The 26,647-nt window shown below is 64.6% G+C and overlaps 4 protein-coding genes across 12 annotated transcripts; 2 read left to right on the plus strand and 2 right to left on the minus strand.

Annotated features, from left to right (window-relative positions):
- The first annotated feature begins 446 nt into the window (after nt 1-446).
- UNC45A (unc-45 myosin chaperone A) lies at nt 447-7,473 on the plus strand. 4 transcript variants are annotated; one of them, XR_003993210.1, is made up of 20 exons: nt 447-524; nt 1,045-1,203; nt 1,858-1,894; nt 2,006-2,181; nt 2,274-2,366; nt 2,538-2,705; nt 2,970-3,138; nt 3,305-3,475; nt 3,579-3,750; nt 3,978-4,278; nt 4,382-4,476; nt 4,541-4,682; nt 4,857-4,997; nt 5,164-5,291; nt 5,478-5,544; nt 5,665-5,778; nt 6,178-6,280; nt 6,409-6,526; nt 6,599-6,754; nt 6,936-7,473. XR_003993210.1 is itself a non-coding variant. In XM_030497847.1 (20 exons), exons 1-20 carry the CDS (start codon nt 510-512, stop codon nt 7,194-7,196), a joined length of 2,799 nt encoding a protein of 932 aa, XP_030353707.1. In that variant the 5' UTR covers nt 450-509; the 3' UTR covers nt 7,197-7,473. The 4 variants fall into 4 exon arrangements, 2 of the variants coding, with proteins under 2 accessions (XP_030353708.1, XP_030353707.1); XR_003993209.1 differs by having other exon boundaries at nt 448-524; nt 6,178-6,293; nt 6,409-6,522; XM_030497847.1 differs by having other exon boundaries at nt 450-524; nt 6,178-6,293.
- A 55-nt stretch (nt 7,474-7,528) lies between these two features.
- Nucleotides 7,529-14,037, plus strand: RCCD1 (RCC1 domain containing 1). Its single transcript, XM_030497859.1, has 7 exons — nt 7,529-7,710; nt 8,219-8,555; nt 11,353-11,474; nt 11,578-11,682; nt 11,758-11,910; nt 11,986-12,015; nt 12,733-14,037. Exons 1-7 carry the CDS (start codon nt 7,554-7,556, stop codon nt 13,005-13,007), a joined length of 1,179 nt encoding a protein of 392 aa, XP_030353719.1. The 5' UTR covers nt 7,529-7,553; the 3' UTR covers nt 13,008-14,037.
- PRC1 (protein regulator of cytokinesis 1) lies at nt 13,206-19,764 on the minus strand. 2 transcript variants are annotated; one of them, XM_030497857.1, is made up of 14 exons: nt 19,687-19,764; nt 19,458-19,590; nt 19,115-19,237; nt 18,521-18,754; nt 18,277-18,447; nt 17,957-18,106; nt 17,552-17,699; nt 17,293-17,429; nt 16,942-17,037; nt 16,651-16,797; nt 16,152-16,262; nt 15,764-15,874; nt 15,196-15,381; nt 13,206-14,236 (listed from the first exon to the last, which is right to left on the minus strand). In XM_030497857.1, exons 1-14 carry the CDS (start codon nt 19,695-19,697, stop codon nt 14,159-14,161), a joined length of 1,836 nt encoding a protein of 611 aa, XP_030353717.1. In that variant the 5' UTR covers nt 19,698-19,764; the 3' UTR covers nt 13,206-14,158. The 2 variants fall into 2 exon arrangements, with proteins under 2 accessions (XP_030353717.1, XP_030353718.1); XM_030497858.1 differs by having other exon boundaries at nt 15,273-15,381; nt 19,687-19,747.
- A 145-nt stretch (nt 19,765-19,909) lies between these two features.
- On the minus strand, nt 19,910-26,640 carry VPS33B (VPS33B late endosome and lysosome associated). Of its 5 annotated transcripts, none has more exons than XM_030497851.1 (23): nt 26,489-26,639; nt 26,281-26,361; nt 26,139-26,200; nt 25,898-25,947; nt 25,676-25,743; nt 25,417-25,462; nt 24,990-25,084; nt 24,544-24,648; nt 24,129-24,225; nt 23,898-23,975; nt 23,563-23,636; nt 23,147-23,233; nt 22,979-23,069; nt 22,741-22,815; nt 22,029-22,093; nt 21,868-21,922; nt 21,744-21,790; nt 21,415-21,547; nt 21,174-21,247; nt 20,569-20,670; nt 20,424-20,499; nt 20,239-20,355; nt 19,910-20,133 (listed from the first exon to the last, which is right to left on the minus strand). In XM_030497851.1, the coding sequence occupies exons 1-23, from the start codon at nt 26,582-26,584 to the stop codon at nt 20,054-20,056; spliced, it is 1,854 nt and encodes a 617-aa protein (XP_030353711.1). In that variant the 5' UTR covers nt 26,585-26,639; the 3' UTR covers nt 19,910-20,053. The 5 variants fall into 5 exon arrangements, with proteins under 5 accessions (XP_030353711.1, XP_030353716.1, XP_030353712.1 ...); XM_030497856.1 differs by having other exon boundaries at nt 24,544-24,676; nt 26,489-26,612; XM_030497852.1 differs by lacking the exon at nt 25,417-25,462 and having other exon boundaries at nt 24,544-24,676; nt 26,489-26,640.
- Nucleotides 26,641-26,647: the final 7 nt, after the last annotated feature.

Below are 26,647 nucleotides of genomic sequence, written 5' to 3' on the forward strand. Positions count from 1 at the left end.
GTGGGGTCTTGCTGTGCCAGTGGGGCCGCAGCTGCCCCGTCCTGAGGTGCCCCCTCTTGCAGGAACCCGCTGGCGCTGCCCTTCGTGGGGCTCTACGGGCTCCTCATCCTCCTCCTCATGGCCATTGACCTCATCCACTTCTACCATACCCGGCGCTGCCGTGTCGGCCGCCTCCTGCCCCACGTCCGATGCCTGCCCGGTGGCCTCCCCGGGGGGCACCGGCTCCGGCCCCGCTCCTGGCAGCCCCGCGGCACCGGGGCCCCCGGGCGGGGCTGCTGAGGGGGGTGGGAGGGGTTGGGGGGCTCCCGGGGGTGCGGGGGGGGGGGTGCGGGACACACAGAGAGACGAGGTCGCACGTGGTCGGTACCGACACCGCCGGTCCGCGGGGGGGCGCTACAGCCTCCTCCCGCCCCTCCCACCGCCCCGTCGCTGTCGCGTGACACGGGCGGTGGCGTCCAAGTTCGCCGCGCGATCGGCAGAGACGTCACGGGCGCGGCGGGAGAGGCGCGATGGAGGCGGCGGCGGTGGGAGCGCGGCACCGCGCAGCCGGGGCCGGGGCCGGGGCCGGGGCCGGGGCCGGGGAGAAGACGGGAGGGGACGGGATGGGAGGGGACGGGGCGGAATGGAAGGGGATGGGAACAAGACGAGACCGGGACGGGAGCGGGAATGGGACGGGACGGGAGAGGACAAGACGGGACGGGAACGGGGACGGGATGGGATGGAACGGGAACGAGACGGGACGGGAGGGAACGAGACAGGAAGGGACGGATAGCACGGGGACGGGACGGGATAGGACGGGAACGGGACCGGACGGCATGGGAGGGGAGGGCGCTGGCTGCTGCAGGAGCGGCTCTCCGGCGGGGTGGGAGGGGAGCCGCGCCGGAGGGGGCGGCTGCCGGTGCCCGGTGCGATGGGGGCCGGCGCCCAGGGCCCGTCCCGGGGCAGGCGGTGGCAGCGGGGCCGTGTCCCGGAGCAGCCGCCCGTGCGGAGCCAGGGCCGTGCCCGTGCTCCGGCGTGCCTGTCCCAGCCGCTGCCCGTCGGCAGGTGACGGCGGGGCAGCTGCGGGAGCGGGGCAACGCGCAGTTCCAGGCGGGGGACCACGCCGCGGCCCTCGCCGCCTACACCCAGGCGCTGAGCCTCTGTGACGCCGGGCCGGAGCGGGCCGTGCTGCACCGCAACCGCGCCGCCTGCTACCTGAAGCTGGTGAGAGCACCGCGGGTGCGGCATGGGGCGCTGCGGGGACCTGCCCGGCCGCCCCAGCCTGCCGGGGCTGCCCGGGCCCCTCCGCCCTCGCCGGCTCCTCCTCCCGCTGCTGGGAGGCCCTGGCGGTCCCAGGCTGGGCGCTGCCGGTACCCGGGCAGGGCACTGTCTGGTGTTTTTTCTGCTCATCTTTTCTCCCGGCCCTCCCTGCTGTCCCGTGCTGCCCCACATCCCGGGTGGGCTGTCGGGGCCAGGGCAGAGTGCTCTCGTCCATGCCTGGGCTGTGTGTGTGCTCTGCGGCTGCTCCCCCCGCAGTCACAGTGTCTCTGATCTCCCATTGTGGGACTGTCTCTGAGGCAGGAGGGGGAGCACAAGGAACTTCAGGGGCTCTAGTGGACCAGGAGCCCTTGAAAAGCATCAGGGGCTGTAGGACTCCTTTGGAACCCCATGAGGGTTGCGTCTGGGGAAGGATATGATGTCCTACTGGGCTGGTTCACTGTTGCCGGGATGCTGTTCCCATCCTCCAACCCTACAGTCCTTTCCCAGCTCTGCTCTCTGGAGCGGTGGCCACTTCCCCTGCCCACAGCAGGCTGGGCTGAGCGAGGCCTCACAGGCAGCATCAGGCGTTTCCCTCCTGCTGATTCTCTGTCTCTGCAGGAGGACTACACCAAGGCAGAGGCTGATGCATCTAAAGGTACTGTCAGTGGTGGCTGGCAGGGGACTGGCCCCTGTGCACTGCCCGCGCAGGCAGAGCGGAGCAGGAGCAGCCCAGGGGCTTTGCAATGGACCCCCTGCCTCCCTGCAGCCATTGAAGCCGATGGCCGGGACGTGAAGGCGCTGTTCCGCCGCAGCCAGGCGCTGCAGAAGCTGGGCCGCCTGGACCAGGCTGTCAGTGACCTGCAGCGGTGCCTGAGCCTGGAGCCCAAGAACAAGGCCTTCCAGGAGGCCCTGCGTGCCCTGGGCAGCAGCATGCATGAGAAGGTGAGCGGGGAGGCAGCGTGGGGGCTGCCCTGTGGATGTGGTGGGCCGAGGGAGGTGGCGAGGGCTGAGCTGCTCTTTCTGCTATGTCTCAGATGAAGACCATGTCCTGCACGGACTCAAAGGTAGAGCAGATGTTCCAGATCTTGCTAGATCCTGAAGAAAAGGATGCGGACAAGAAGCAAAAGGTTTGAGCTCTGGGGAGCAGAGGCTTGGCTGGAAGGCGAGGGGGGAGGAAGGCGTTCCCAGGTCAGCACTGAATGGTGCTGCCAGGGTGAGGACGGGCTTCCCGCCGGCACAGTGTGCTCCCTGGAGAACACTCCCGGGTGGCTGCCTCAGACATGACTCTCCCTTCCCAGGCTGCGCAGAACCTGATCGTGCTGGCACGAGAGGAGGCTGGAGCAGAGAAGATCTTCCAAAGCGATGGCGTGCGGCTGCTGACGCAGCTGCTCGACACGGCCAAGGCTGACCTGATGCTGGCGGCCCTGCGCACGCTGGTGGGGCTGTGCTCCGGGCACCGCTCCCGGGTAGGTCCCACCATAGCCCAGCTCTCGTGTGTGACAGGGGAAATGGGTGCTAGGGAGGCTGCGGAGCGTGTCAGGCAGGGCAGTGTCGCTGGCCCCTGCCTGCAGTTGGCTGCAGCCCTGCCGAGCAGAGTAGCTCTGGGCTGTCACCTGCCAGGCCTGAAGTTGCGAGAGCCTTGTTGTGACAGGGAACTGTCCCAATGAGGTGCTGGGAAGCACCATGGCTTCCCCCAGGTCTCCAACCAACGACTGTGCTTGTACCTGCAGACCACAGCCATCCTGGCGGAGCTGGGGGCCCCTCGCCTCTCGGCAGTGCTGGGTGTGGAGCACGAGCAGGTTTCCCTGGCTGCCTGCAACCTTCTGCACGTGATGTTCGACTCCCTGAAGGAGGGGCTGCAGAAGGACTTCCGTGGCAAGGAGGACGCGGTGGTGCTGGGTGAGTGCTGCCTGCTGCAGAGCCGGGGCTCTGGCCCAGGATTAATATGAGGTTTAGCTGGGATTCGGGAGCCCTTGGTCGTGGCAGCATCTCCTGCCAGCCCTGCCATGGTGGGGTGAGGCCTGTGCCCAGGGTGCTCACTGCTGGACACTGTCTCTTCTGGAAGATTCCTCCAAGGACCTGAAACTGCTGATCAAGCACCTCCTGGAGCTGCTAGCGCTGGAAGGGGCCTCTGCGCAGGGCCGTGACAATGCCCTCAACCTGCTCATCAAGGTGGTGCCCAGGAAGTCACCAAAGGAGACCAACAACAGCATGAGCCTGTGGGTGATCGACCAGGGTAAGCAGAGCAGCCCGCAGCTTCCTGCTGGGCATCGTGCCCCTCTGCCTCGGCGTGCCTCGGCTCTGCCTGTGCTGGGGTGTGTGACCTTGCGTTCTCCTAGGCCTGAAGAAGATCCTGGAGGTGGGAAGCACAGTGTGTGGCAGCCCGGGCAGCCTGCCTGTGACAGAGAACAGCCGGATGAGCGCCTCGGTGCTGCTGAGCAAACTTTACGATGACCTGAAGTGCGATGCTGAGAGGGAAAACTTCCACCACTTGTGTGAGGACTACGTGAGGTGAGCCCGGGCGTCCCCAAGGCTCCCTGGGGCAGGGGGGGTTTGGTCTTGTGCAGCAGCACCCCTACCCCCAAATGTTTTTGCCCTTAGTGATAAAAGCAGGTTGTAGCCTCACCAGCAATTGGCTGTGTTGGGCTCAGCAGCTGGGGCTGTGTGTGTCTGCTGAACCCAACAGTTCAGCAGTGGGAGGCATCAGCCTTACCCCTCCGGGTGTTCTTGCCATCCAGGAGCTGGTTCGAGGGGCAGGAGCTGGCAGGGAAGCTGCGGGCCATCCAGACGGTGTCGTGCCTGCTGCAGGGCCCCTTGGACGCTGGGAACAGGGTGCTGGAGCTGGAGGGGATCATGGACAGTGTGCTGTCCCTCTGCGCCTCCGTGCGCGAGGCCCACCAGCTGGTAGCGGTGGAGGCGCTGATCCACGCTGCCGACAAGGCCAAGCGCGCTTCCTTCATCACTGCCCACGGCGTCAGCCTGCTCAAGGAGATCTACAAGCACAGCGAGAGGGACAGCATCCGCATCCGGGCACTGGTGGTGAGCATGCCGCGGGTGCTGCTGGGCCGTGGCTGCAGGGACCGGGTCCGCAGCGGTGTCCCCTCCGTGCCGGGGGGCTGATGGGCGCTGCTCCCGGCTGCAGGGACTCTGCAAGCTGGGATCCGCTGGAGGCACCGACTTCAGCATGAAGCAGTTTGCTGAGGGCTCCACGCTGAAGCTGGCCAAGCAGTGCCGCAAGTGAGTGGTGGGGCGGGGAGCGGGGAGCGGGGGGGGCTGCAGCCGCACTCATGGCCCCTCGCAGGTGGCTCTGCAACGAGGCGATGGACGCGGGCACGCGGCGCTGGGCTGTGGAGGGGCTGGCCTACCTCACCTTCGACGCTGACGTCAAGGAGGAGTTTGTGGAGGACAAGGCAGCAATGCAGGCCATGTTCCACCTGGCCAAGGTGCGTGCCCAGCGCCACAGTGGGCTCCCCGCACCGGGGACATGTGCTGCAGGGGGTTGTGGGGCTCATACTATGGAGCTGGGGAGTGTGGAAGGGCCTGGTGGTGCTGGGTGGGCTCAAGCCTTGGCCTGTCCTCTTCATCGTGGGTGTGACGGGACCTCATTACCACTGCAGTCAGAGGACAGGAGTGTGCTCTACGCTGTCGCCTCCACACTCGTGAACTGCACCAACAGCTACGACCACGAGGAGCCAGACCCCCAGATGCTGGAGCTGGCCAAGTACGCTAAGCAGCACATTCCGGAGCAACACCCCAAGGTGGGCAGGGCACAGTGCATCGTGGGAGTGTGCGGTGGGACAGAGCCCAGGGTCCCGAGTGGGACAGGGTGTCCCTGAGGCCTTCAGGGGTGGGGCTGGGGACCTCGCAGCAGATGGCACCAGGCGAGTGCCAGCGAGCTGAGCACTGACCCAGCCTCCGGGGCAGGACAAGCCGGACTTCGTGAAGCGCCGGGTGCGGAAGCTGCTGACAGCTGGGGTGGTGTCAGCTCTGGCCTGCATGGTGAAGAGCGAGAACCCAGCGCTCACCAACTCCTGCCGGGAGCTGATCTCCAGGTGTGGGCGAGCTGGGGGGCAGCAGGGAGGGAGCTGGGTCCAGCGGCTGCCGGTGTCCTGCTGCAGACTTCTGTGCCTGTGGGGAATGCAGGCTCCTGGGAGAAGAAGGGGGATGTCTGTGGTCTGGTGCAGACTCTGCCCACTGTGGGTGTCTGGGTGCTCCAGCTGCTCCCGCTCTGTCCCCAGAGTGTTCCTGGCGCTGGTGGAGGAGGCAGAGGACCGGGGCAATGTGGTTGCACAGGGAGGAGGCAAGGTGAGGGTCAGCCCTGCTGTGCTGCAGAGTGTGGGGAGGGGTGCGCTCTGTGGCGGGTGGCACCATGCTGGGGCTGCGGTGAGCCAGCTGCAGCACTGGCTGCTGTGCCTCTGCCTGCAGGCTCTCATCCCACTGTCCCTGGAGGGCACCGAGGTGGGGCAAACCAAGGCAGCTCAGGCCCTGGCAAAGATCACCATCACCTCCAACCCAGAGATGGCCTTCCCTGGAGAGCGGGTGAGCATGGGCTGGGGATGAGGCTGCCGAGCAGGGGCCCTGTGTGGGCAGGCGGTAGGGACAGGGCCGCAGCAGGGGCTCTTGTGGGAGCAGCAGTGGGCCTGGGCTGCTCAGCTTTGGCTCCTCCTTCCCCGCCACGAAAGGGCTTGGCAGCCCCGGGGCTGATGATCTGAGGTGCGATCTGCACTGCAGGAGCTGCTGGAATGGGTTTGCCCTTCCCTGGGGAGCGGGAGGTGGAAGACCCTGGTGTTGCCCACAAAGTTGCGATGGCCTAGGCCTGACCATGGGAGCAGCTCTGCCTTCAGGCTGGGCTCAGGGCTCCCCCGTGTACCCCAAGCTCCATGGGCACAGTCCTGTTCCCTCACTCGGGGTTTGAGCCCTGCACTGCTCTCTCCACAGATCTATGAGGTGGTCCGGCCCCTAGTGAGCCTTCTGCACCTTCAGCGCACGGGCCTGGAGAACTTCGAGGGGCTGATGGCATTGACCAACCTGGCTGGCATCAGTGAGAGGCTGCGGTAGGGGTGGTGGAGCTGGGCTGGGCATGGGGGGTGGTGGGGGCCTGGCCCGGGCCTGTGCATCCCGGAGGTGTGCTGCCCTGGGCCGGGAGCACTCATGCTCACCCTGCCGCAGGCAGAAGATCCTGAAGGAGAAGGCTGTGCCCATGATCGAGGGGTACATGTTTGAGGATCACGAGCTGATCCGGCGGGCTGCGACAGAGTGCATGTGCAACATGACCATGAGCAGGGAGGTGAGGGCCAGGCCGGGTGTCTGCTGGGCTCCTGGGCTCCTGCATCCCACCCACTCTCCTTCTCCTCTACAGGTGCAGGAGCTGTTCCTGGCCGAGGACAGCGACCGGCTGAAGCTGATGGTGCTGTACAGTGGGGAGGAGGATGAGAAGCTGCGCCGGGCAGCCTCAGGGACGCTGGCCATGCTGACGGCCTTGCACCCCCCCATCTGCAAGCGGATCCCAGAGGTGGTGAGTGCCCCGCGGTGGGGTGGGGGCACTCGGGACCCCCGGGGCAGCACCAGCGGCACATGTTCCGTCTCCTGGGCGATGGGACAGCCTGTCCTGCCCCCAGCCTGACCGAGCCCAGGCTGGGTGTTGGGGGGCAGCAGGGCTGTGGGGGGCAGTGCTGAGGGGTCCCGCTGCCCTGCAGACGGTGCACTGGCTGGAGATCCTGCAGGCGCTGCTGCTGAGCCCCAGCACAGAGCTGCAGCACCGTGGGGCTGTCGTGGTGATGAACATGGTGGCGGCCGGGCAGGAGGTGGCCGAGCGGCTCATGGCCAGTGAGGTGCTGGAGATCCTCTCTGTGCTGGCCAAGGACAAGGAGAAGCCGTGCGTGGCGCAGGCGGCCAAGGAGAGCCTGGCGCAGGCCATGGCTTATGGCCTCATCAAGCCCAACCCGGAGCAGGCCTGATGCTGGCAGCTGACCGCACTCGCTGCCACACACGCTGCTCCGGGCTGGGGCTCACGCGCTGCTCTGGGGCGGCTGCCCCGGCTGGGGGGTCCCGGCTGCCCGCGGGGCCGGCGCCTGCTTGGTGCCCCGGGGCGAGGGGAGGACGATGGGGCGCACCGCTGCCTTTGCCACCGTCTGCCTTAACTGGGAGGACCGGCCCCGGGCCCCCGCGCGGCTGCGCCCGGTACGGCGGCAGGTCCGCCCGGTGACACCGCACTAAAGCTGCTCTTGGACCACGGCCCGGCCTCTGTCCCTCCCTCCGCCGCCGCACCGCCCCCGGTGCCGCCTCCCGGTACCGCCCCCCCACCCCGTCTCGCCATGGCGGCCCCGCGCCGCGCGTGGCTCGTCTTCGGTTTCAGCACGGAGGAGGCTGCGGGGGAGCCGGGCCCGGGCCCCGGTCCGCGGCGGCTGGAGCCGGGCCCGGGGGGGATCCGGCGCGTGTGGCCCGCCTGGAGCTACGTGGTCGTGGAGACCGGTGAGAGCCCGCCCGGTGGTGCCCCCGGCCCGCCCGGTTCCTCCCCGCCCTACCCGCGCTGATCCCCTCGGTCTGTCCTGATCCCGGGCCCCGGGAGGGATCCTCCACCCTCTCATGGCACCGGTTCCCCAGGATGTCCTGTTCCCCGTTGCCCCCGCAGCGCTGGGCACCCGGTGCCGCATGTACCCGACAGATCCCCCCGTCCCCTGGCGGCGCCGGTCCCCGCGGGATGTCCCTGTCCGCATTCCCAGCCGTGGTACCCCCAGGGTGCTGCCATACTCCCCCGCCCCGAGCCCCGGCATGCCCTTCCGCCCCATGGGATGTTCCCTTATTCCTAGTAGCGCCGGTCCCCTGGGATGCTCCCCCCCAATCTCGGTCCCCCCGGGGTTCTGCCCCCTTAGATTCTGCTCCTATACTGCAATGGACTTGCTTCCCCCGGGATGATCTCTGTTCCCCGTCCCCGGTGCCCCCGGTTCCCCCCAGTGGGGCTGACGTCCTGGTGTGGCAGGTGCGGGGCTGGAGGTGCAGAGCGCGGGGCAGCGGCGACGGTTGCGGGGCTGGTCCGAGGCGCTGCCCTCCGAGACCCACCTGGTGCTGCGGGGCGCGACGGTGGCGCGGGCCTGGCGGCGGGGCGCAGGGCTCGGGGCGCCCGCCTGGAGCCGGGCCCTGCCGCGGGGCCTCCCCTGGCAGCCACTGCCGCTGCTGCCCGGGGGCTTCGCCACGCCGCGGCCGCCGTTCTACACCACGCTGCCCGCGGGGCTGCGTGCCCGGCGGCTGGCGCTCGGCAACGAGCACGTCCTGGTGCTGGGCGCCAATGGGGAGCTCCACGCGTGGGGCGGCGGCAGGTGAGCGGTGGGAGGGTGCGGGAGCGGGTGTGGGGCAGGGGGCTCCCACCCTGTGGGAACGGTGCAAGGGATGGGGGATGTGTGCAGGACGGGGTGTGGGGTGTGTGAAGGAGATGTGGGGGGAATATGGGGATGTGGGGGGTGCAGGAGAAGGGAGGCAGCACAGGCAGGAGAGATGTGTCACACGGCTCTGGAATTAAGGACACGGGGGCTGGGGAGAAGCTGGGGCAGGGGGGCAGGGTTGGATGCTGAATGCATCACCCCATGATGGGGAGGTGCAACAGGGATGATGGCGGGGGGTTACGGGAAGGACGGTGGGGGGGGCAGGTGAGAAGATGTTGGTGTTGGGGTCACCTCAGGGTCTGAGCCCCCGGTAGCTACAGGCACAAGAGGACGGGTTAAGGTTTCTGTAGTGTTGACTGATCAACGGGGTAAAATAATCCAATAAAGTGCTGACATGACCAGTAGAGTAACTGAGGAGCAAACACCACTCATGGCTTCGTGATCCTGTTACTGTCCCTGGTGCTGCACATAATTTCCAAGCTAGGATTAATAACTCGTAAGTCATCTCAGTTACATACAACTGCTGTTGATTTACGGCCTTTCCTCCCTCCTGCACTGAGGGTGAGGGTGTGGGTCTGTCCTACTTGGTGCTAGGGATGGGGTGTGGGGGGGCTCAGGGATGGAGATGGGGTGCAGCTGTGTCCCAGTATTGGGGCTCAAGCCTGTCCCTCCTTTCCTCCCCATCCCTTTTGGCTCTCCCACACCACATCTTCAGGCCAATAGCATAATGGAGGGACCGGTGTGTTGTCCCTGGTGCTGTTCCTTGTCAGTCTCAATTTTGCTACCAGGCACATAACCCTCCTGCCTGGTCCTACAGCGCTGCTCCTGTGTTGCCCAGCACCATACACACAGTGATTCTCCTCATGGGATGCGGTACCAACTGTAACAGCTGGAGGTTTGGGAACCCATCAACCCAAGACAGTGATGTGCAGGCAGCAGCTCACTCACAGCCCCCAGTTAATAGGATTTTACTCTATAGTGCACTCCCTGGGCCTGTGTCTCTTCCAGTCTCAGGTTCTCTGGGTGCTGTGAGGATGCTTTCCCTGTGGCCTTCACCACATGCCCAGCTGAGGTTGTTGGTCCATCAGCTCAGCACACACGTCTTCTTCCCAGGGGCAAGGGATGGCCAGGAACCACATCCATGCTCTGCCTCATCCTTCACAGTGCTCCTAAAGGGGCTCCAGGAAACCTGGAGAGGGGCTTTGGACAAGGGCCTGTAGGGACAGGACAAGGGCAATGGCTTTAACCTGCCAGAGGGGAGACTGAGATGAGCTCTGAGGCAGAAGCTCTTCCCTGTGAGGGTGCTGAGGCGCTGGCACAGGGTGACCAGAGAAGCTGTGGCTGCCCCATCCCTGGCAGTGTTCAAGGCCAGGTTGGACACAGGGGCTTGGAGCAACCTGCTCTAGTGGAAGGTGTCCCTGCCCGTGGCAGGGACTGGATGAGCTTTAAGGTCCTTTCCAACCCAAACCAGTCTGGGATTCTATGATTCTATGACCCCTCTCTTCCTGCTCCACGAAAACCCCAGCCCACCATTTAAGATCTGTTTGTGTTCCCGCAGTGTTCCCGATCTGCTCGGGAGCGTTTGCACCCCATTCCCTGGTTTTTGGTGGCTGGGGCTTGGCCCACGGGTCCTTGTGGCAAACATAGTGCTCCGTTTAAAGCAGCAGTTGTTGCATTTGTAGACACTATGTTATCTTCTCCTTCCTGCTTTCCCTTCAGAGGAAAGGATTCTACACTTGTGAGCGGGTATTTTAGGATTGTTTGGAAAAGCTGAATACTGTAGTTAAGCTTTGGTTATTTGACAAGGCTGAGAATCCTCTCACGTGTCCCCATGCTGGGTAACAGCCCCTCTGGGTAAGGGCCCCTCTGGGTAACAGCCGTGCACTGGTCCCACTCAAGCCTTTGTAGCCCCTTCCCCTGCTTGGTCAGGGAGTGCCCAGAGCCCCTTTCCCACTGCTGCAAACCCTTCCCTGCCTGTTGGCTTTGGGTCTCAGCTATGCCAGGGGGTCCAGCTAGGCACCGTCCCCGTGCTCAGCCCCTGGGTGCATCTCTGCCATCTCCACGAAGGAAAGGGAAAAGCCTTTCTAGCGTCATGCCATTAGGAGGGTTTTGGCATCCTGTCCTGACAGTGATGTTCCCCAGCACCACATTCATCTGCTGAGTTCAGCTGAGCTGTTTATTCACAGCCGCGTCCAACTCTTTCTGCTTTGGCAACGGCTTTGACAGTTGAGGCCCCTGGTGCGTTCTGTCCCCCTCTCTCACCACCAGCCCCAGTCTGTAACTGGGCTGTCAGGACGCTGGTCCTTGTCCTGGGCAGCACTGGCCTGACCAGCGGGTGCCTTGTCCCATCCCTGTCCTGGCCCGTGGCTGGCACTATGGGGCCACCGCGCTGCTGGTCACTGGCTCAGGACAGCCCAGGTGAGCTCAGTGAGCGATAGGTGATCGAGAGACCACCTCATAAACATTAACCAGTTCAGAGCTGTGTCATTGGCCACAGTGGTGGTACAATGGCACAGACTTGTCTCAAGCATTGCGCAGCCTCAAGTGCTGCAAGCAGGGCCAGTGAGCCCCCACTAGCCCCCATTGGGACATGGCCACAATGGGGGGCTCCGGGGGACTGGGGCTGATGGCAGCACAGGAGGGGCTCAGCCAGGACCATGGGCTCGCGGTGGGGCCGGGAGCTGAGGGCTGGGGCAGTGGGGGGGTCTGTCTGTCTGTCCGTGTGTCCCCACAGGCACGGGCAGCTCGGGCATGGGACGCTGGAGTCAGAGGCGCAGCCGCGGCTGGTGGAGGCGCTGGCCGGTGTGCCCATGCGGGCCGTGGCGGCAGGAGGGTGGCATTCGGCCAGTGTCAGTGGTGAGGGGCTGTGACCCGCAGGGCCCCGGAGGCTGATGCTGGTGCCCCCGAGCAGCAGAGGGGGGCTCAGGGCTGAGCCTGACACGCTCCCCCCTCCCCACAGAGGCTGGAGACCTCTATGTGTGGGGCTGGAACGAGTCGGGGCAGTTGGCTCTGCCCTGCAAGGCACTGGCTGAGGAGCGGGCACAGGGCGAGAACGCGGGTGCAGGTGAGGGTGCTGCTGAGGGGGCTGCTGGGTGCCAGGCGTGGGACCACTGCAGGAGCTGAGGGTTGGCTCTTGCAGGGACTGCGGCGCTGACCCCGCACCGGGAGCAGCCGGTGGCCGAGGCTGCTGCATTCATCTCCATCCAGGCACTGCCGGCGCTGCTGGACCTGCCGCAGGAGCCCGAGGTCAGCGAGGTCAGCTGCGGGTCCCGGCACACGGCTGCTGTCACACGTGAGTGCACGGGGCAGGGGGGCTGCGGGTCCCTGTGCTGTGGGCACTGGGTGACAGACACTGTCCTGGCTGCAGGAGGTGGCGAGCTCTACACCTGGGGCTGGGGTAAGTGATGCTTTTGGGACAGTACAACCCCCGGGACCACCTTTTACTTTGTGCTTCCCTACTATTGACTGCTATTGCTTGTAAAATGGGCATAAGAGGGATGTGGAGCTGTTGGAGCGAGTCCAGAGGAGGCCACAGAGATGCTGCGAGGGCTGGAGCAGCTCTGCTCTGGAGCCAGGCTGAGAGAGCTGGGCTGGGGCAGCCTGGAGAAGAGAAGGCTCCTGAAGGGGAGACCTTAGAGCAGCTCCAGTGCCTAAAGGGGCTCCAGGAAACCTGGAGAGGGGCTTTGGACAAGGGCCTGTAGGGACAGGACAGGGGGAATGGCTTTAACCTGCCAGAGGGGAGATTGAGATGAGCTCTGAGGCAGAAGCTCTTCCCTGTGAGGGTGCTGAGGCGCTGGCACAGGGTGCCCAGAGAAGCTGTGGCTGCCCCATCCCTGGCAGTGTTCAAGGCCAGGTTGGACACAGGGGCTTGGAGCAACCTGCTCTAGTGGAAGGTGTCCCTGCCCGGGGCAGGGGTTGGAGCTGAATGAGCTTTAAGGCCCCTTCATCCCAAACCATTCTGTGATTTTATTACTGGGAGGTTTCACAGCAGAGCACTTGTGCTCCCACCTGGAGCCACTTGTACCAGTTGCTCTCCCATTCCCTCCAACTCCCCAACCACCCTCAAGGGCAGAGGCCCCAGGGCCCACACGTGGCACAACTGTGGTGTCTGCAGGTAAATACGGGCAGCTGGGACACGGGGACACCACCAGCTCTGACCAGCCCCAGCGCGTCGAGCACCTGGTGGCCGAGGGGCTGTGGGCGGAGGCAGTGGTGTGCGGGCCCTGGACCACCTACGTCTGCGTGCAGGAGCCCCCGGGTCCCCAGTGTGTCCCCAGCCCCCCGGCTGCCTGCAGCGAGGACCCTGCTGCTGCCAGAACCAGCCCCAGCCCCACTCTGCCATCAGCCCCCCAGGATCGGACCCGCACAGACTCAGCCGCCCCGGACTGAGAGCCTGGAGCGGGGCTGCAGCTGCACAAGGGCTGAAGCCAACGCCAGGCCGGGCTGGATTCATTTATTACATCTGTTTTTGTATAATAGCTGTAGTGGTGCTTTGTGTTGTGTCCAAAGGACAGCCCCAGCTTAACCCCGAGCCCACCCCTCCCCGGGGTGCCCCCAGTCCCCCCCCAGACACACACACAGAGCAGCTATATACACATACATTTACTATTCCAATGAACAGTACATACAGAGCAAGGGGACAGAACCTGGAGAATAAATAACAGCGAGTGGGGTACTGTAGTGCTAACAAGGTGCAAATTAGTCATGATCAGGGACAGACACGTATGTACAGAGCTTCCTTAGCAAAAGTGCACACAGGCCCCAGGGCTGTGTTGGACCCAGCTCCGTGCTGTCCCCAGCACAGGGAGGGCAGCATGGGCCTGCACAGAGCCTGTCCTGGGGGTCGGACAAGCTGCCCCGTCCTGTGCGCAGGGACCAAAGCCTTGCCCTTGTCCCACTGCAGCTCCCCTCTGCTCCAGCAGTGCTCAGGTACCCCCTGCCCCGCTATGGCCGGGGCAGGGGTCAGAGGGAGCAGCAGGGTACAGGTCATAGGGCCATGGGGGCTCCAGGGAGAGGCCAGGTCAATGAAGGGCCCTACTCCTCCCCCCGGGGACCCCCACCCCTGCTGCTTCCCCCAGACACCCCCCGAGGAGAGAAGAGATGCAGGCTGCAGCAGGGGGTGAGCCCAGCCCCCGGGGGGTCAAGCAAAGCCCCCACTACCACAAGCCTGGTGCGATGTTGAGAAAGCTGCTGCTGGGCAATAGCTACAGCAACGATAAAGGGGAAAAGCCTGTGAGGAACGGCAGCAAGGGCCCGTCTGTCCCAGAGCATGCTCAGCAGGGCAGAGCCCAAGCACCTGCTCACCCCAGGCAGGCAGGGGCCAGCACCCCCCTCATCACTACCCTACCACAAGAGTTTACTAAACCTTTAACAATGAACGTTTGTGAGAGTTTCCCCAAATAAAAGTAAGTTTTTAAAAGTGCCCCATCAGGACCCCCCCAGCAGGAGCCCCTGGGGCATGGGATGCTATGGAGAGTGGAGCCAGGCTGTGCCTGAGCACAGACTCACTACAGCTGGGAGCGGTGGAGCACGGGCGGGACTCAGCAGAAGGCAGTGGTGGTGGTGGAGTTGAGGACGTGGGAGCCGCTCTCAGATCTGGAGGCCTTTGAAAATTCGCGCTGTGGAAACAAGCAGCAGGAGCTGGGTTGGATCCAGTAGCCAAGAACTCGGAGCTGTCAGAGCCCAGAAGCAGCGCAAAGCCCAGCACCAGGAGCACGGGGACGGCCATGCCCAGCGGGCGGAGGAAGGGCAGAGCTGGCGGGAACCTGCTTCCATCACAAACCAAACCAAACCGGCCCCATCCCTGCCCCGGGACTGTGCATGAGCCTGGATCAGCCCAGCAGCAGAGTGGAAATCTCGGCACATCCCAGCTTAGCTGTCACCAGGCTCGTGGCCATTTGGTGTCAGAGCTAAAACTTGGGCTCAGCCCACGCTGATGGGGGGGTAAGGGACCTCCATCCAGCCAGAGACAGCAAAGCCCCATCCAGCAGCAGGGAGCACCTTCCTCACAGCCAAGGCAGTTCCCAGAACACTGCAGAGACCAAGAGCAAGGCAAGAGAGATGCCCGGGTCCCTTTGCAGGGGACAGTGAGCAGAGCCCCATGCAAGCGTGTGGCAGGATGAGTCCATGCAGGCAGCAGGAAAAGGCTTCCCTTGCCTGCGGGGCCGGGAGAGCTCCTCTCCCCTCTCCTGCTGCCTGAGCTAGGACAGTGACAGAGCACCTCTGCTGCAGCCCCTGGAAAGGATGGGGAGCATCAGCACCCGCAGAGCAACCTGCACCGGGGGACCAGGACCGTAGGGACAGGCAAAGGACTTTGCTCAAGCAGCTCGAGAAAGACCCAGCGGCAGGGCTGTTCCAGGGGGCCCGGGCTGCATCCCTCATGATTGGGGCTGTTCCCCACTGGGCTGCTCAGGGTCTTCCTGTGACATGAGCAGTGCTTGGCCTTGGCCACCAAACCTCAATTTTGAGATCTGATGTAGAGCCAAAGAAATGCTGCCCCGTGGAGTGCTCTGGGAGGGGGGAGCACCCTCCCTGCGCTGCCCAGCGAAGGGAGGTGGGGAGAGAAGAGGTGAATTACCGCAAACTCAGAATAGGTGCTGGCAACAGAATTAATGCTCTGGTTACGCTGGGCAGGGGCTCTGGGGGTGCACCCACCGCTCGGGGTGGTTCCATTCAGCTGCAGCACGTTCTCCTTGTTCCGCTCCCTGTGCCCGGGACGGGGGGGCCTCGCAGCGGCGCGGCAGGGGGTCCGAGCGGGGCCGACCTGCGGGAGAACCAATACGAGAGGGGCCACAGGAGTGAGGGAGCGCCGGGGGCAGCACTGCAGCAGCTCCATGCTCCCAAGCCCTCCAGGGCATTGGGCTGAACTCTAGAACACACAGCAGCGCTCCCACGTGTTGAGGGCCCCCCGAGCCACAGGCTCAGCACCGAGCAACAGCAGAAATCGGGGCTGGAGGAAGAGCTCCTGAATGCTGCTGCCACCCTCCTCCTCCTCCCTCAGGTTGCAGGAACATCCTGCCAGGATGGCAGCAGCCCAGCCCAGCAGCACGCAGACAAATAGGGGCTGTTGCAGGAGCCGGGCAGAGGAGCAGCGAAGCGCAGCGAGACAGCAGAGCTCACCCATCTCCTTCCTGGCAGCTCCTTACCTTCCCTCCGGAAGGCGGCAGCTTAGACACTGGCGAGTGATAGATGGCTCCCCTGAAAGCTGAGCGCACGGTGCTGTTGGGTGTCGCGCTGGAGATGGAATTGCCATTGAGCTGAGAGGAAAGCAGAGTCCATGTCACACAGGGAGGAAGCTGGTGGCTGCACCACGCCAGGGAAGCCAAGGTGGAAGTCCCGGCTGTGCAGAGTTTCTGGAGCACAACAGGTCCCTTGTCCCCAGGGAGAACAGAAGTGCCCATGGCCCAGGCCCTTCCCCAGCTTCCCAAACCCCACCACATCTCTGCACGGGACTGAAGGCAGCCCAAGTCCAGGCAGGGCTGCGGCAACCCCGCAGGGCCCAGTGTGGCCACGCTGCTGCACACACAGCTTTACCTTCCGCATTTTGCTGGGGGAGTGAGGGCCCAGCACCCGCCGCTTGATGGGTGTCCGCGGGGTGCTGCCGTACATCATCTCTGCCTCGATCTGCCGGCTCTTCTTCAGGTGCTGTGTGAGACACCAGCGCTGAGAGCCCAGCCAAGCAGCAGCACAGCTTCTGCCAGCCTGGACCAGACGGTCCATGGCACGGCCAAGCAGCAGCTATGTCAACACGTTTACAGGTACCCAGAGCCAAGGGGCTGCTCTGGGACCAAGATATGAGCTCAACACACACACTGACAGCAGTGGACACCAGTCCTGCTGTCACAGAAAGGTGGCTGCACACAAAGCTGCTTCTAGGCAGACAGTGAGAAGACAGAGAGCAGCGGCTAGGGTAGCTCCCAGCCAGGCAGGGCTGGGCCACCAAGACGCTCAGTGAACCATTGGTGTGCAGCACACCGTCAGTGAGCCGCTGGCATGCAGCGCAGCAGAGGCCCACGCACGGCTCCACACTCACCCGCTCCTGTTTCTCCTTCTCTTTCTCCAGGTGGTACAGCTGCCACTGCTCCATCACGTACTCCATGAACTGCTGCCCCTTCACCAGGAAGGGCCCCTCCTGCTCCTGCTCCCAGGCCTGGACCCTGCTCTGCAGCTCCTCCTGCAGCTGATGAGGACACAAAGACAGTGCAGAGAGGCTGCCCCCCCGAATGGCAAGATCTCTGTGCCCAGGGACATACTGTTGGCCCCGTGTGCTGCGCTCAGCGCTATGCAGGCCTATCTACGGCTTCTTCTCTAGGGCTGAACCTACCTTGGAAAGTGTCTTCTGCAGCTTCACTCGCTGCTTCTCTTCTTTCAGCAGGTTCCCCCCGCGGTTGGCAAAGCGTCCAGGGTCAGTTCCTTTCCTCTGGTACAGAGGAGAGGTCAGGAAAGAGCCCAACACACACCCTCAGGACACCAGCCCCAGAGGAACCATCCCTGCTGCAGAGCCCCCGGCACTAACCACAGCGCTCCAACAGCCCCCCATCCCCTCAGCAGCCCACGGGGGTTCCCAATGCCTCCCTGGTTATTCCCAACAGCACTTTGCACACAGGAGCAGAGGTATGCACTGGTAGTGACCTAGCACCAAGGCTGGCAGAGGACGTTCCTGCCCGGACAATACCTCCAGCTCCAGAAACAGTTTCCAGTTCTCCTCCCATTTCTGGACAGCTCCAAACAGATCTTTGTGTGCTTCATAGTAGTTCTTCATCTTCTGCACCTCAGCATCATGGAGCTCGAGCAGGGTCTCTGTATAGTCCTCTGGAGAGGATACAACAGCATGTTCAGGAGGCAGCCAGGATCCCCGCTGCGAGCAGCGGGCAGCCCTTGGGCCAGCAGACATCCTATATGAAAGTTAGCAAGCAGGAAGAGCCAGCACCCACCATCGTAATAAGCACTGAAGCCTTCCCTCTGCTGCTGAGTGTAGAAGCATTTGTCCCAGTAGACAGCCAGCTCTGTCCGGATCGCCTGAACCACAGACTTCATGTTCTGCAGCTTCATCTTCTCCAGCTGGTCCACTTCCAACTGCAGCTGCCAACAAGAGCAGAGCACAGGCTCAGAGAAGGCAGCATAAGAAAAGCAGGAGAACAGGATTTATCTTCTGCATAAGCCACTTTCTAAGACAAGGCAGTTGCCAGCACCAACTCCCAGCTCCCCCACCCACGGGGGCAGGATTTGTCCCATTTGCCTCGCACCCAACTGCCGGAAGAAGCTCCTCCATTCAGGAGTGTGAGACACGGAGCTGCTGCACCCAGCCCTCTCCCTCCAAGGTCCAGGATGGCCCTTACAGCTTTTATGGTTTTGGCCCTGGACCCAGCCATGTGCACTGCCGAAGCCTCTCTCTCCTCCGCGGGGATCTGCAGCCGCTCCCAGAGTGTGAGGATCCTGGAGCGCAGCTCCGCGCACACGGCTTCGTTCAGGGACCGCCGGGCTTCCAGCTGCAGGGGGAGAGCTCCGGGTCAGCACGGCCCCATGGACACAACCAGGTGCTGGCTCGTTGCCCAGGAGCTCCTCAGAAACCTCCTCTGACACTCGGGCTCACTGCTCACTGAGCGATGCCCATCGACAGCCCCCACTGCGAGCAGCGCTGCCTCAGCCAGCCAAGTACCTGCTGCAGCAGGTGCTGGAGGGCAGCGATGTTGTCCTCAGACAGACAGAAAGCATCCTCGTCCTCACACACCACCTCCTGCTCAAAGCTCGTGTCCGGAGTGTGGTCCAGCTCCTGCATGAGGAGGATGATTTGCTGCTTCCTGCTGACAAACTCCTTTCGCCGTTTCTCCTGGAGATGAGAAGCAGTGTCAGGAACCAGCGAGCACCTCACGTGCCCCTCAGCGAGGCCCCGTCCCCGTTACCTTCTCGGTGGTCAGGGAGGCCAAGTGGCGCCTGTAGCGACCCAGGTCCTCCAGGCTGGGCACAGCGTTGCTGTCGATGCTGAACGGGGCTGTGCAGAGAATGCTGCACAGACCTTGATCCTGTTCTTGCAGGGTTTTGAGCTCCTGCTTCCGGTCCCTTTTCTGCTTTAACATCACTTCCACGCGGGCGCGCAGGTTCTTCTCCATCTGCAGGATGGTACTTTCCTCCTCTGCCTGCAAGAGCCCAGACATCAGCTCTTGCAGACCTGACTCACAGCTCCTCTTAAAGTTCTTAAACAAAATTTAGGCTCCCTAAATAAAGACACAAGCCCTTGTGCCGAGTAAGGTGTCCCCCAGGAAGGCACAAACACAGCAGCAACACACAAAACGAGATGCTGCAAGACCTCTGCCCTCCTCGCACCTGTCTCCCTCCCAGGAGCCACAAAGTCTTCAGCCCTACACCAAGCATCAGGAAAACGGGTTTTGAACGGGTGTTTGCCCCATGATTTCCGGCCTCACCGGGACACCAGATAGAGGCCAGGCAGCAGCCGACTGCTGCCCGCAGGATCCTGAGAGACGGAGGCAGCAGCTCACCTCGAAGGGATCCAGCTGGAGCTCCTTGCAGAGGGTGTCAAGCTCATTCCGGCAGAGGGCAATGCTCTTCAGGAGACGCTCCTTCAGGTCCTTCTCCTCCGCCACCATCATGTCCAGAAGGTTCTGCAGCGCGGGCGCGGTTAGAGGCGGGCCGCGGGGATGGAGAAGGGAACGCGCAGGGAGACGGGGCTGTGGAGCGGACCCGCGGCGGGGGCCGAGCCGAGGGAGGGCCCGGGGGGAGCCCCGGCAGCGCGGGGCGGGGGCAGAGCCGCGTCCCCGTGTGCTCGCTCCCGCCGCGGCTGGCCCCGAGGGCGCGCTCCCGCCGCGCTGCCCCGGCCCTCACCTGGATGTGCATCTGCACGGTGCCGGCGCGCTCCAGGCACTGCTCCTCGGAGATGCCGATCTCGTCCCAGATGTCCCGCAGCTCCGCCATGGCTCGGTTCAGGTACGACACGGCCTCGGCCGCCAGCACCTCACTGCGGGCACCGGCACGGCGCGCATCAGCGACCGCCCGGGCATAGCCCCCCTCGGTTCGCCCTCCCCCGGCCCCGGCCCCGGCCCCGGCCCCGCACCTCCTCCTCATGGCGACCGCTCCGCTCTGCGGCCACCGCCCGCTCCGCTGCTTCAAACTCGCCTCCCGGACGCGCTGATTGGCTGCCGCCCGCGACTACGTCACCGCGAGCCCCGCCCACAACCGCCGCTTTCGCGGCCGGCCCCGCCCCCAGCCGGCCGCCAGCCAATGGCAGCCAAATCCCTTCGGCCCGTCTAAACCAATCAGAAACGGGATCGGCGCCGTTGGGTCAGATAACGGCGCTCCGTGTTTGACAACAGCCACGTGACCGTACGGCGGGAGAACCCCACCCAGGGCGGTGCCTCGGCGCCCCCGCGCATGCGCCGGCCGCGTGCCGTCCCCCCCCCCCGTCCCCGCCGTTCTCGGCCTCAGGCGCGGGCCTCGCTCATGGCCTCCATGACGCGGGCGCTGTTGGTGATGGCCGTGGTCAGGAAGATGAACTTGCACCCTGCGGGAGAGGCCGCGCTGAGCCCCGGCCCGACCCCCGCCCTCCCGGAGGCTCCGGCCGCGGCCCGGCTGCAGCGGGGAGCCCCCGCCCCGGCCCGGCTCCTACCTCGCTCCTTGCCCAGGAACCGCAGGGCCGCGATCTCGGAGAAGGTGCAGCCCCCCAGGAACACGGCGAGCACGACGCGCTGCGCCTCCGCGGCCGCGCCGTCCTCCGCCGTGCTGTCTGCGCGGGGCAGAGGCTGTGGGACCCGCAGCCCCGGCCCGCCCCGCCCGGCCCCGCACCGGCGCTACCTGACACAGAGAACTCGTGTCCGTTGAGCAGCCGCAGCACCTCCTCCAGGCCCTGCCAGCCCCGGCGCTCCAGCACCTGCGGCACAGGGCAGGGGTGAGCGGCAGGTGACCCCCCCGGGCGCGGGGACACGCGTGCGGCACTCACCTGCTCAATGATCTTGCAGCTCAGGGGCACGTAGGCGCCGCTGAAGACGTACGCCATGTCCCGCGGCATCTTCAGGTCATACTCGCCGTCCAGCCGGGGGATCTGCAGAGATGTGCCATGGTCGGGGCACGGGACCGGCCTGCTTGGGGCTCCACCGGCCCCTCCGAGGTGCAGGCAGGCGAGGAGGGACAGAAGCCTTGCCTGCACCTCCTGCCCCGCTGCCACAGCAAACAGATGGCCTGGGTGTTGGAGGGCAGGGGTGAAATGTCACCTCACCACCACCCCAGGACAGAGGCCACAGAGCTGCCGCCCCAGTGCCAGGCAGCTGCATGTGGCCAGCACTGCTGCCGGAGCAGGGCCGGAGTGTTGGCAGTGCCCAGCCCTCCACTGCACCAGTGGGGCCTAGCCAGGACAGACCAGGAACCCGCAGTGAGGCCCTGTCCAGGGGAGAACACCCCTGCCTGGGGCGGCTGCAGCTCCAGCCCCGTGCGCTGCACGTCTCTGTGGGTGCTGAGCCCACAGCCCTGGTCACGGGCACAGACTGACCAGAGCTTCTCTGGCACCAGTGGGTATAGGGGCAGAGCAGCAGCCCCACGAGCACGTACCAACCCCAGCTTCTTGCTTATGGCTCGAAAGTTGCTCTTCCTGGCTAAAGAATTAAACGCATCCGTGATCTTTCCTGGAAAGCAAGGCAAGGAGAAACAGCTCAGAGCCTGCGGGCAGGGACACACAGAGCTGCTGGCAGTGGTGCAGGCAGCTGTGCTGCCGCCGCAGGCAGAGCCAGCACCGTGGCCATGCTCCGTGCCACAGCGCCCACGACTGCCACGTGGCTGCAGCCGCTCTCACCGGCAGCACGGTCGGTCACCAGCTTGCTGACCCGGCTCTCCACCGCGGTCAGGGTCTCCCCGGCCGCCTGCTCCGTCAGCAGCCCGATGCGCTTCAGGTTGTGGAAGGTCAGCAAGTGCTCGGGGCCGTAGCTCTGGAGAAGGGGCAGCCGGATCAGCGCCGGTGCCACCTCCCCGGGAGGCACAGGCTGCTTAGAGCAGCCCAGCAGGCAAGGGGCAGGGGCAGGCAGAGCCAGGGGCTGTCCTGCAGACGTGCCTGGGCAGCAGCAGGGGGGGGAAGCCCTGTCCCACACAAGCCTGTTGTGCAGTGAGCCCCCAGCTAACGCTCACCTGCAGGTACTGGGTTTTGAGGGAGCGATAGTCTTTGGGGACGAGACCTGTGGGAGCAGCAAGGTGAGCTCTCTGCCACGGCAGCGGGGCCACGGCGCCTGCCCGGCGCAGGCGGGTGCCTCACCGTTCTCCGTGATAGACAGGAGGCACATGAGGCGCAGGCTCTCGATGGGGGACACCTATGTGGGAGCAGAGGCGGCGGTGGGAGGCTGCTGCCAGCTCCCCCGTGTCCTGCAGCAGGACGGAGCGGCTGGGGTAGCCTGTCCCACGTCCCGCCCGTCTCACCTGCCGGTCAATGTGCTCCTCTATGAAGCTGGTGCTCTCACGGATGTCGAAGCCCTCCAGGAGAGCTGCGGCAGGGGCAGAGGCCACGTCACCTCACCAGTGCCCAGGGCTGCAGCGTGAGCTCAGCCTCCCTCCCCAAGCCCCAGGGAACAGGCAGGCTTGTGATGCTGTGCCCCCAGCCCACTGTGCACCAGCCCTCTGAGGACGCAGCTTGACCCTATTTAGGATGTCGAGATCCACCCCAATAAAATAATCTGGAAGTGCCTAAACGGGCTACAAGAAACCTGGAGAGGGGCTTCAGACAAGGGCCTGTAGGGACAGGCCAAGGGGAATGGCTTTAACCTGCCAGAGGGGAGATTGAGATGAGCTCTGAGGCAGAAGCTCTTCCCTGTGAGGGTGCTGAGGCGCTGGCACAGGGTGCCCAGAGAAGCTGTGGCTGCCCCATCCCTGGCAGTGTTCAAGGCCAGGTTGGACACAGGGGCTTGGAGCAACCTGCTCTAGTGGAAGGCGTCCCTGCCCGGGGCAGGGGTTGGAACTGGATGAGCTTTAAGGTCTTTCCAACACAAACCCATCTGGGATTCCATGTCTGTGATCAGACAGGTGTGAAGCTGCCCAGGCCTGGGACAAGTGGGGCCATGGGTCAGAGCAGAAGTTGGGGAGCAAGGACGGGGATGAGGGTAGCAACAGATGTGGGACAGAGAACAGCACTCACAGTGTTCAGCCTTGATCATCTCCTGGAAGTCCTGCTTGGTTTTCTTTTTCATGATGGACTCGCAGGCACCAATATCTGCAGAGCCAGAGATGGATGGTTGGAGTAACAGGCTCTGCATGAAGCTTGTCTCCCACTACAGACACCTGCACCCACCAACGGTTTCCACTACCCTGCCCACAGCTCAGACCTCTGCCCCGCCCGCCGCCCGCTCTCCCCAGCGCCCAGCCCCGGCTCCTACGCAGGCTCAGCAGGCGATGCTCTTGCTTCAGTCCCTTCAGCTCCTGGGACACGAAGTTCTTCATCTGCTTGATGTCCATGCCGCGGCGCCGCTGCAGGAGGCAGAGCACGGCGGCGGTGAGCTGGTGCAGAGGGACCCCGCGGGCGCCCGCACCCGGGTGATGCTCACGTCATACTGTGCCTGCAGGTTACGGGACTTCTGGCTCAGGAACCCGAACACGCTGGAGAAGTGCTCGTTGCGAATCTGGCTGAAGACCTGCAGAGAGCACCCACAGTGGGCGCTGGGCACGTGTCCTGTGCTCCGGGCACCCACAGCCCCCCGTGCCCGGGGCTGCTGTGTGCAGCAGTGACACGAGGTGGTGTCCCTGCGGGGATGGTCAATGTCCCCAACAACAACTGCCTGGCACGCAGGGACCTTGCTGGTGACAGGAGCCCAGCTGCGCCTGCAGACCACGCTTCTCCGGTCTCTGTGCCCTGACCATCCCAAGCTGTGCTCTGAGGCTCAGCAGCACCCAGCTGCTCCCAGGTCAGGCTGAGCAGGGGGGGACCCACTTCCCTTGAGGCGCATAAAGACCAAACACTCACCTTGTCCTGGGCATTGAGCAGCACCTTAATGCTCTTGTCAGAGGAGGTGACGTCTGGTCCAAAATCCACGCTCCCTGCAGGGAAGGTCGAAGAGCTGCTCTGCTCCAGCCACAGACATCCCCGCACACGCTGGCCCTGCTGCGGCATGCAGCAGAGAGCGGCTGCCTGCCCGCGGCTCGGTCAGGCTACGGACAGCCTCCGGCAGCACCAGCACCGGGCTCTGCCTGCAGGGAACAGCCTCGGCTGCAGCTCGGTGCCATGTCCGTAGTACCGGCATGAACCCCGGGGACTTCACTACGTGGCTGTGGAGCTCCATCGCCCTCCCGGCCACCTACCGCACTTGATGCGGAATGTGTCATCCACCAGCCCCTCGTACACCACCTGCGAGCACAGCGCCGTCACGTAGTCGGTGTCTGCAACAAGAGCCAGTGCCTGGCTGCACCCCACAGCTGCCCCACAGCACCTCCTGCACCCCACAGCCACCCCACAGCTTCTCCTGCCCCTCCGGGTGAGTTGCCAGCCCACGCTGCTCCCCATGGCCCGCTGCCTGCTGTGCTCCAGCCCACCTCTGTCCATGAGGAAGATGCTGCCAATCTCAGGCTTCCTGCCCTGGCCATCGCCCTCGCTCTCCTCCTCCAGGTCCCGCCACAGCTCGTAGCTCATCTGCGAGGGGCAGAGAGTGGCAGCACCCGGGAGCAGCTGTGAGCTCCCACCAGCCTGCCCCTGCCCCAGCCCCTCGTGTGAGCCAGCGAGGACGCAGCGTCCCACAGGGCCCCCCGGCTGCAGCAGGCACGGGGTGCTCTGTGACACCCCAACGAGCAGCAGATACTGCTGGGGCTCCCCCTTCCCAACCTCAGCACTGGCTGGGGCACACAGGACAACCAGGCAGGCCCCAGCACAGCCTGGGAGGAGGCCACACGGCTGATGGGGTTTGAGCTATGCTTTTACAGGGGCTGGAGGCTTCCCGGCACGTGGCCATACCTTGGCACATCTGCCGATCCCGTAGGCTCTGCCAAAAGGGCCGTACAGGGAGTTCAGCAGCTGCAGGGCTCGAGCGACAGAGTTGATCCAGCGGTGATCTCCCTCCTGCAGGACCACGAGAGCTCTGGGCAGGCTGGCGGGGAAGGGACCAGGGACGCATCGGGAGACTCGGCTGGAGGAGCGCTGGGCACGGGGCGGGCCCCGTGCTTGGGCTTCCAGGAGGAACGTGCTGGGATGCCCCAAAGCTGCTCAGAGGGAGCAGAGGAGGAGCCAGCACAGGGGATGTGTGCAGGGGCATCACAGCCCATCGGAGCAGCCGCTCTGGCAAAAGCCACCCCAGGACCGAGCGGGATGTCACTCATCAGCTCTCTGAACAGAGCTGCCCTGTCCCCGGCCCAACAGACAGCGAGGGAAGAGCTGCGTCCCAGCAGCATCGTCCCACTGACCAAGAAGTAGTCGCGGAAGAACTCGGGCAGCTCCATGCTGATGATGTCCTCATCCAGGGGGAGCAGGTAGAAGGACCACTCGTCGCAGGTGACATCTGGGTTTGGGAGAGGGGAAGGTGACGGTTACCCGGCCCTCAGCAGAGACAGCCCCGAGTCACAACAGCCCCACAAACAGGGGTGTGCGGAGCAGAGATGGGGCTTTGCCACAGGGATTCATGGCAGGACCCTCTCTCCTCCCAGTGGTGCTGATGCCATGGTGAGCACATGCCTGCAGGCAGCCAGGTTCAAGGGAACCACAGCTCCTGCCCACACTCCCATTCCAGCACAGAGATCCCAGTACTGGGATTCAACTGGGATTCTGCAGGTCAGAGCTACCGCAAGCCTGCCCTTGGGGAGGGAAAGGGGCAGCCACCGCAGCGCCGCTCACCACCAAAGACTCCTTCCTCCTCCAGCACCATCTCGCAAGCGTAAAACTGGAAGAGAAGGAGACCCTCAGGGCCGAGCCAGGCCCCGAGCACGCAGAGCCCCGGCAATGGAGGGACCAGGCATCGTGATGCTTGGTTTAATTAAACGTTTCTGGGTTACAAATGAAGGAGTTTTGGTATCTGTAGAAGGGCGGGGAGGCATAAAGGCCGAACAGACATAGAGTGATGGGGTCACTGGCAGCTCAGCGTGATCACACTGACCTTCTGGGGGCTGAAGATGATCTTGTACTTCCTGCTCCTCCCTGACATCTTGTCGGCATTGACAATATCTGTGGGTGAAAAACATGCAGAGTCTGTGAAGGCCACTCGGCCCCTGCACGGGCACAGCTCCTCCTGCCCAGTGAGGGTCACAGGACCCTAAATACCTGGGGCGGGACCTAAAAACCCGGGCACAGGACAACTGTCCTGGGCGCTGGCACTCACCGGCGATGTACCGCATCGTCCTGATCCGCGGCCGGACGAGGAAGCAAAACCTGCCACGGCAGAGGCAGTGAGAGGCCCTTTGTGCCTCTGCCCTCCCTGCCCCAGACCCTCAGCAGCTCTGCCCGGGGACCGCCTGGTCCAGCAGAGACAGATCTGGAGCAGGATGAGGTGCCTGCCCCCAAACCTGCCTCACATCCTGCCCGCCGGTCCCTGTGCCCCGGTGCCGCGGTGGGGGACTCACTGGTCACTGGCGCTGGGGGCCGGCCGGGTCTCCACCTTGTACAGCTTGTCCACCTCGTGCTGCTGCAGGGAGAGGCCGGGCTGTGAGCGGGCAGCGCAGGCACTGCGGGCACTGGGCATCTGCCCGCCCGGCCCCGCGGTACCTTGAGGATGGAGACGTTGGCGATGCGGTCCAGGGGGCTCATCAGGTCGGCCTCGATGAACAGGTCCTTCTTCCCGGGGAGCTGCGGGCAGGCGGCTCAAACCGGCTGCTCCCAGCGCCGAGCCCCCCCCGCGCCGGTACCGCACCGGCCCCGCCGCCTCCCCGCCCCCCGCCCGCGGCGCGGCACCCGCGGGCTCGCCCCCCCGGACCTGCTCCAGCAGGTAGATGAGCTGGTCCCGCGCCAGCCGCTTCAGGATGCCGAAGTCAGGCGCCTCGGGCGCGTCGCGGCGGCCGGCGGCGGCCATGGCGGGGGCCGGAACGCCCGAGCGCGGCCACGGCCCCGGCGGAACCCCCACACCGGAAGTGCG

This window comes from Strigops habroptila, chromosome 9 (genome assembly GCF_004027225.2).
Source record: "Strigops habroptila isolate Jane chromosome 9, bStrHab1.2.pri, whole genome shotgun sequence".
Classification (NCBI taxonomy): domain Eukaryota; kingdom Metazoa; phylum Chordata; class Aves; order Psittaciformes; family Psittacidae; genus Strigops; species Strigops habroptila.

What these genes read in the sequence shown, in the direction of transcription:
- UNC45A (XM_030497847.1), top strand. An exon ending in GCTCCGGGCACCGCTCCCGG is followed by an intron (nt 2,706 to 2,969) that starts GTAGGTCCCACC and finishes TTGTACCTGCAG; the next exon opens with ACCACAGCCATCCTGGCGGA. An exon ending in TTCCGGAGCAACACCCCAAG is followed by an intron (nt 4,998 to 5,163) that starts GTGGGCAGGGCA and finishes CCTCCGGGGCAG; the next exon opens with GACAAGCCGGACTTCGTGAA.
- RCCD1 (XM_030497859.1), top strand. Translation starts at nt 7,554, where the DNA reads ATGGCGGCCCCGCGCCGCGCGTGGCTCGTCTTCGGTTTCAGCACGGAG. An exon ending in GGGCGAGAACGCGGGTGCAG is followed by an intron (nt 11,683 to 11,757) that starts GTGAGGGTGCTG and finishes TGGCTCTTGCAG; the next exon opens with GGACTGCGGCGCTGACCCCG. An exon ending in GCACACGGCTGCTGTCACAC is followed by an intron (nt 11,911 to 11,985) that starts GTGAGTGCACGG and finishes TCCTGGCTGCAG; the next exon opens with GAGGTGGCGAGCTCTACACC.
- PRC1 (XM_030497857.1), bottom strand. An exon ending in GGGCCAAAACCATAAAAGCT is followed by an intron (nt 17,700 to 17,956) that starts GTAAGGGCCATC and finishes TCTTGTTGGCAG; the next exon opens with CTGCAGTTGGAAGTGGACCA. An exon ending in CCCCCAGCAAAATGCGGAAG is followed by an intron (nt 15,875 to 16,151) that starts GTAAAGCTGTGT and finishes CTTTCCTCTCAG; the next exon opens with CTCAATGGCAATTCCATCTC.
- VPS33B (XM_030497851.1), bottom strand. Translation starts at nt 26,584, where the DNA reads ATGGCCGCCGCCGGCCGCCGCGACGCGCCCGAGGCGCCTGACTTCGGC. An exon ending in CCAACGTCTCCATCCTCAAG is followed by an intron (nt 26,201 to 26,280) that starts GTACCGCGGGGC and finishes CTCTCCCTGCAG; the next exon opens with CAGCACGAGGTGGACAAGCT. An exon ending in GCCCCCAGCGCCAGTGACCA is followed by an intron (nt 25,948 to 26,138) that starts GTGAGTCCCCCA and finishes CTGCCGTGGCAG; the next exon opens with GTTTTGCTTCCTCGTCCGGC.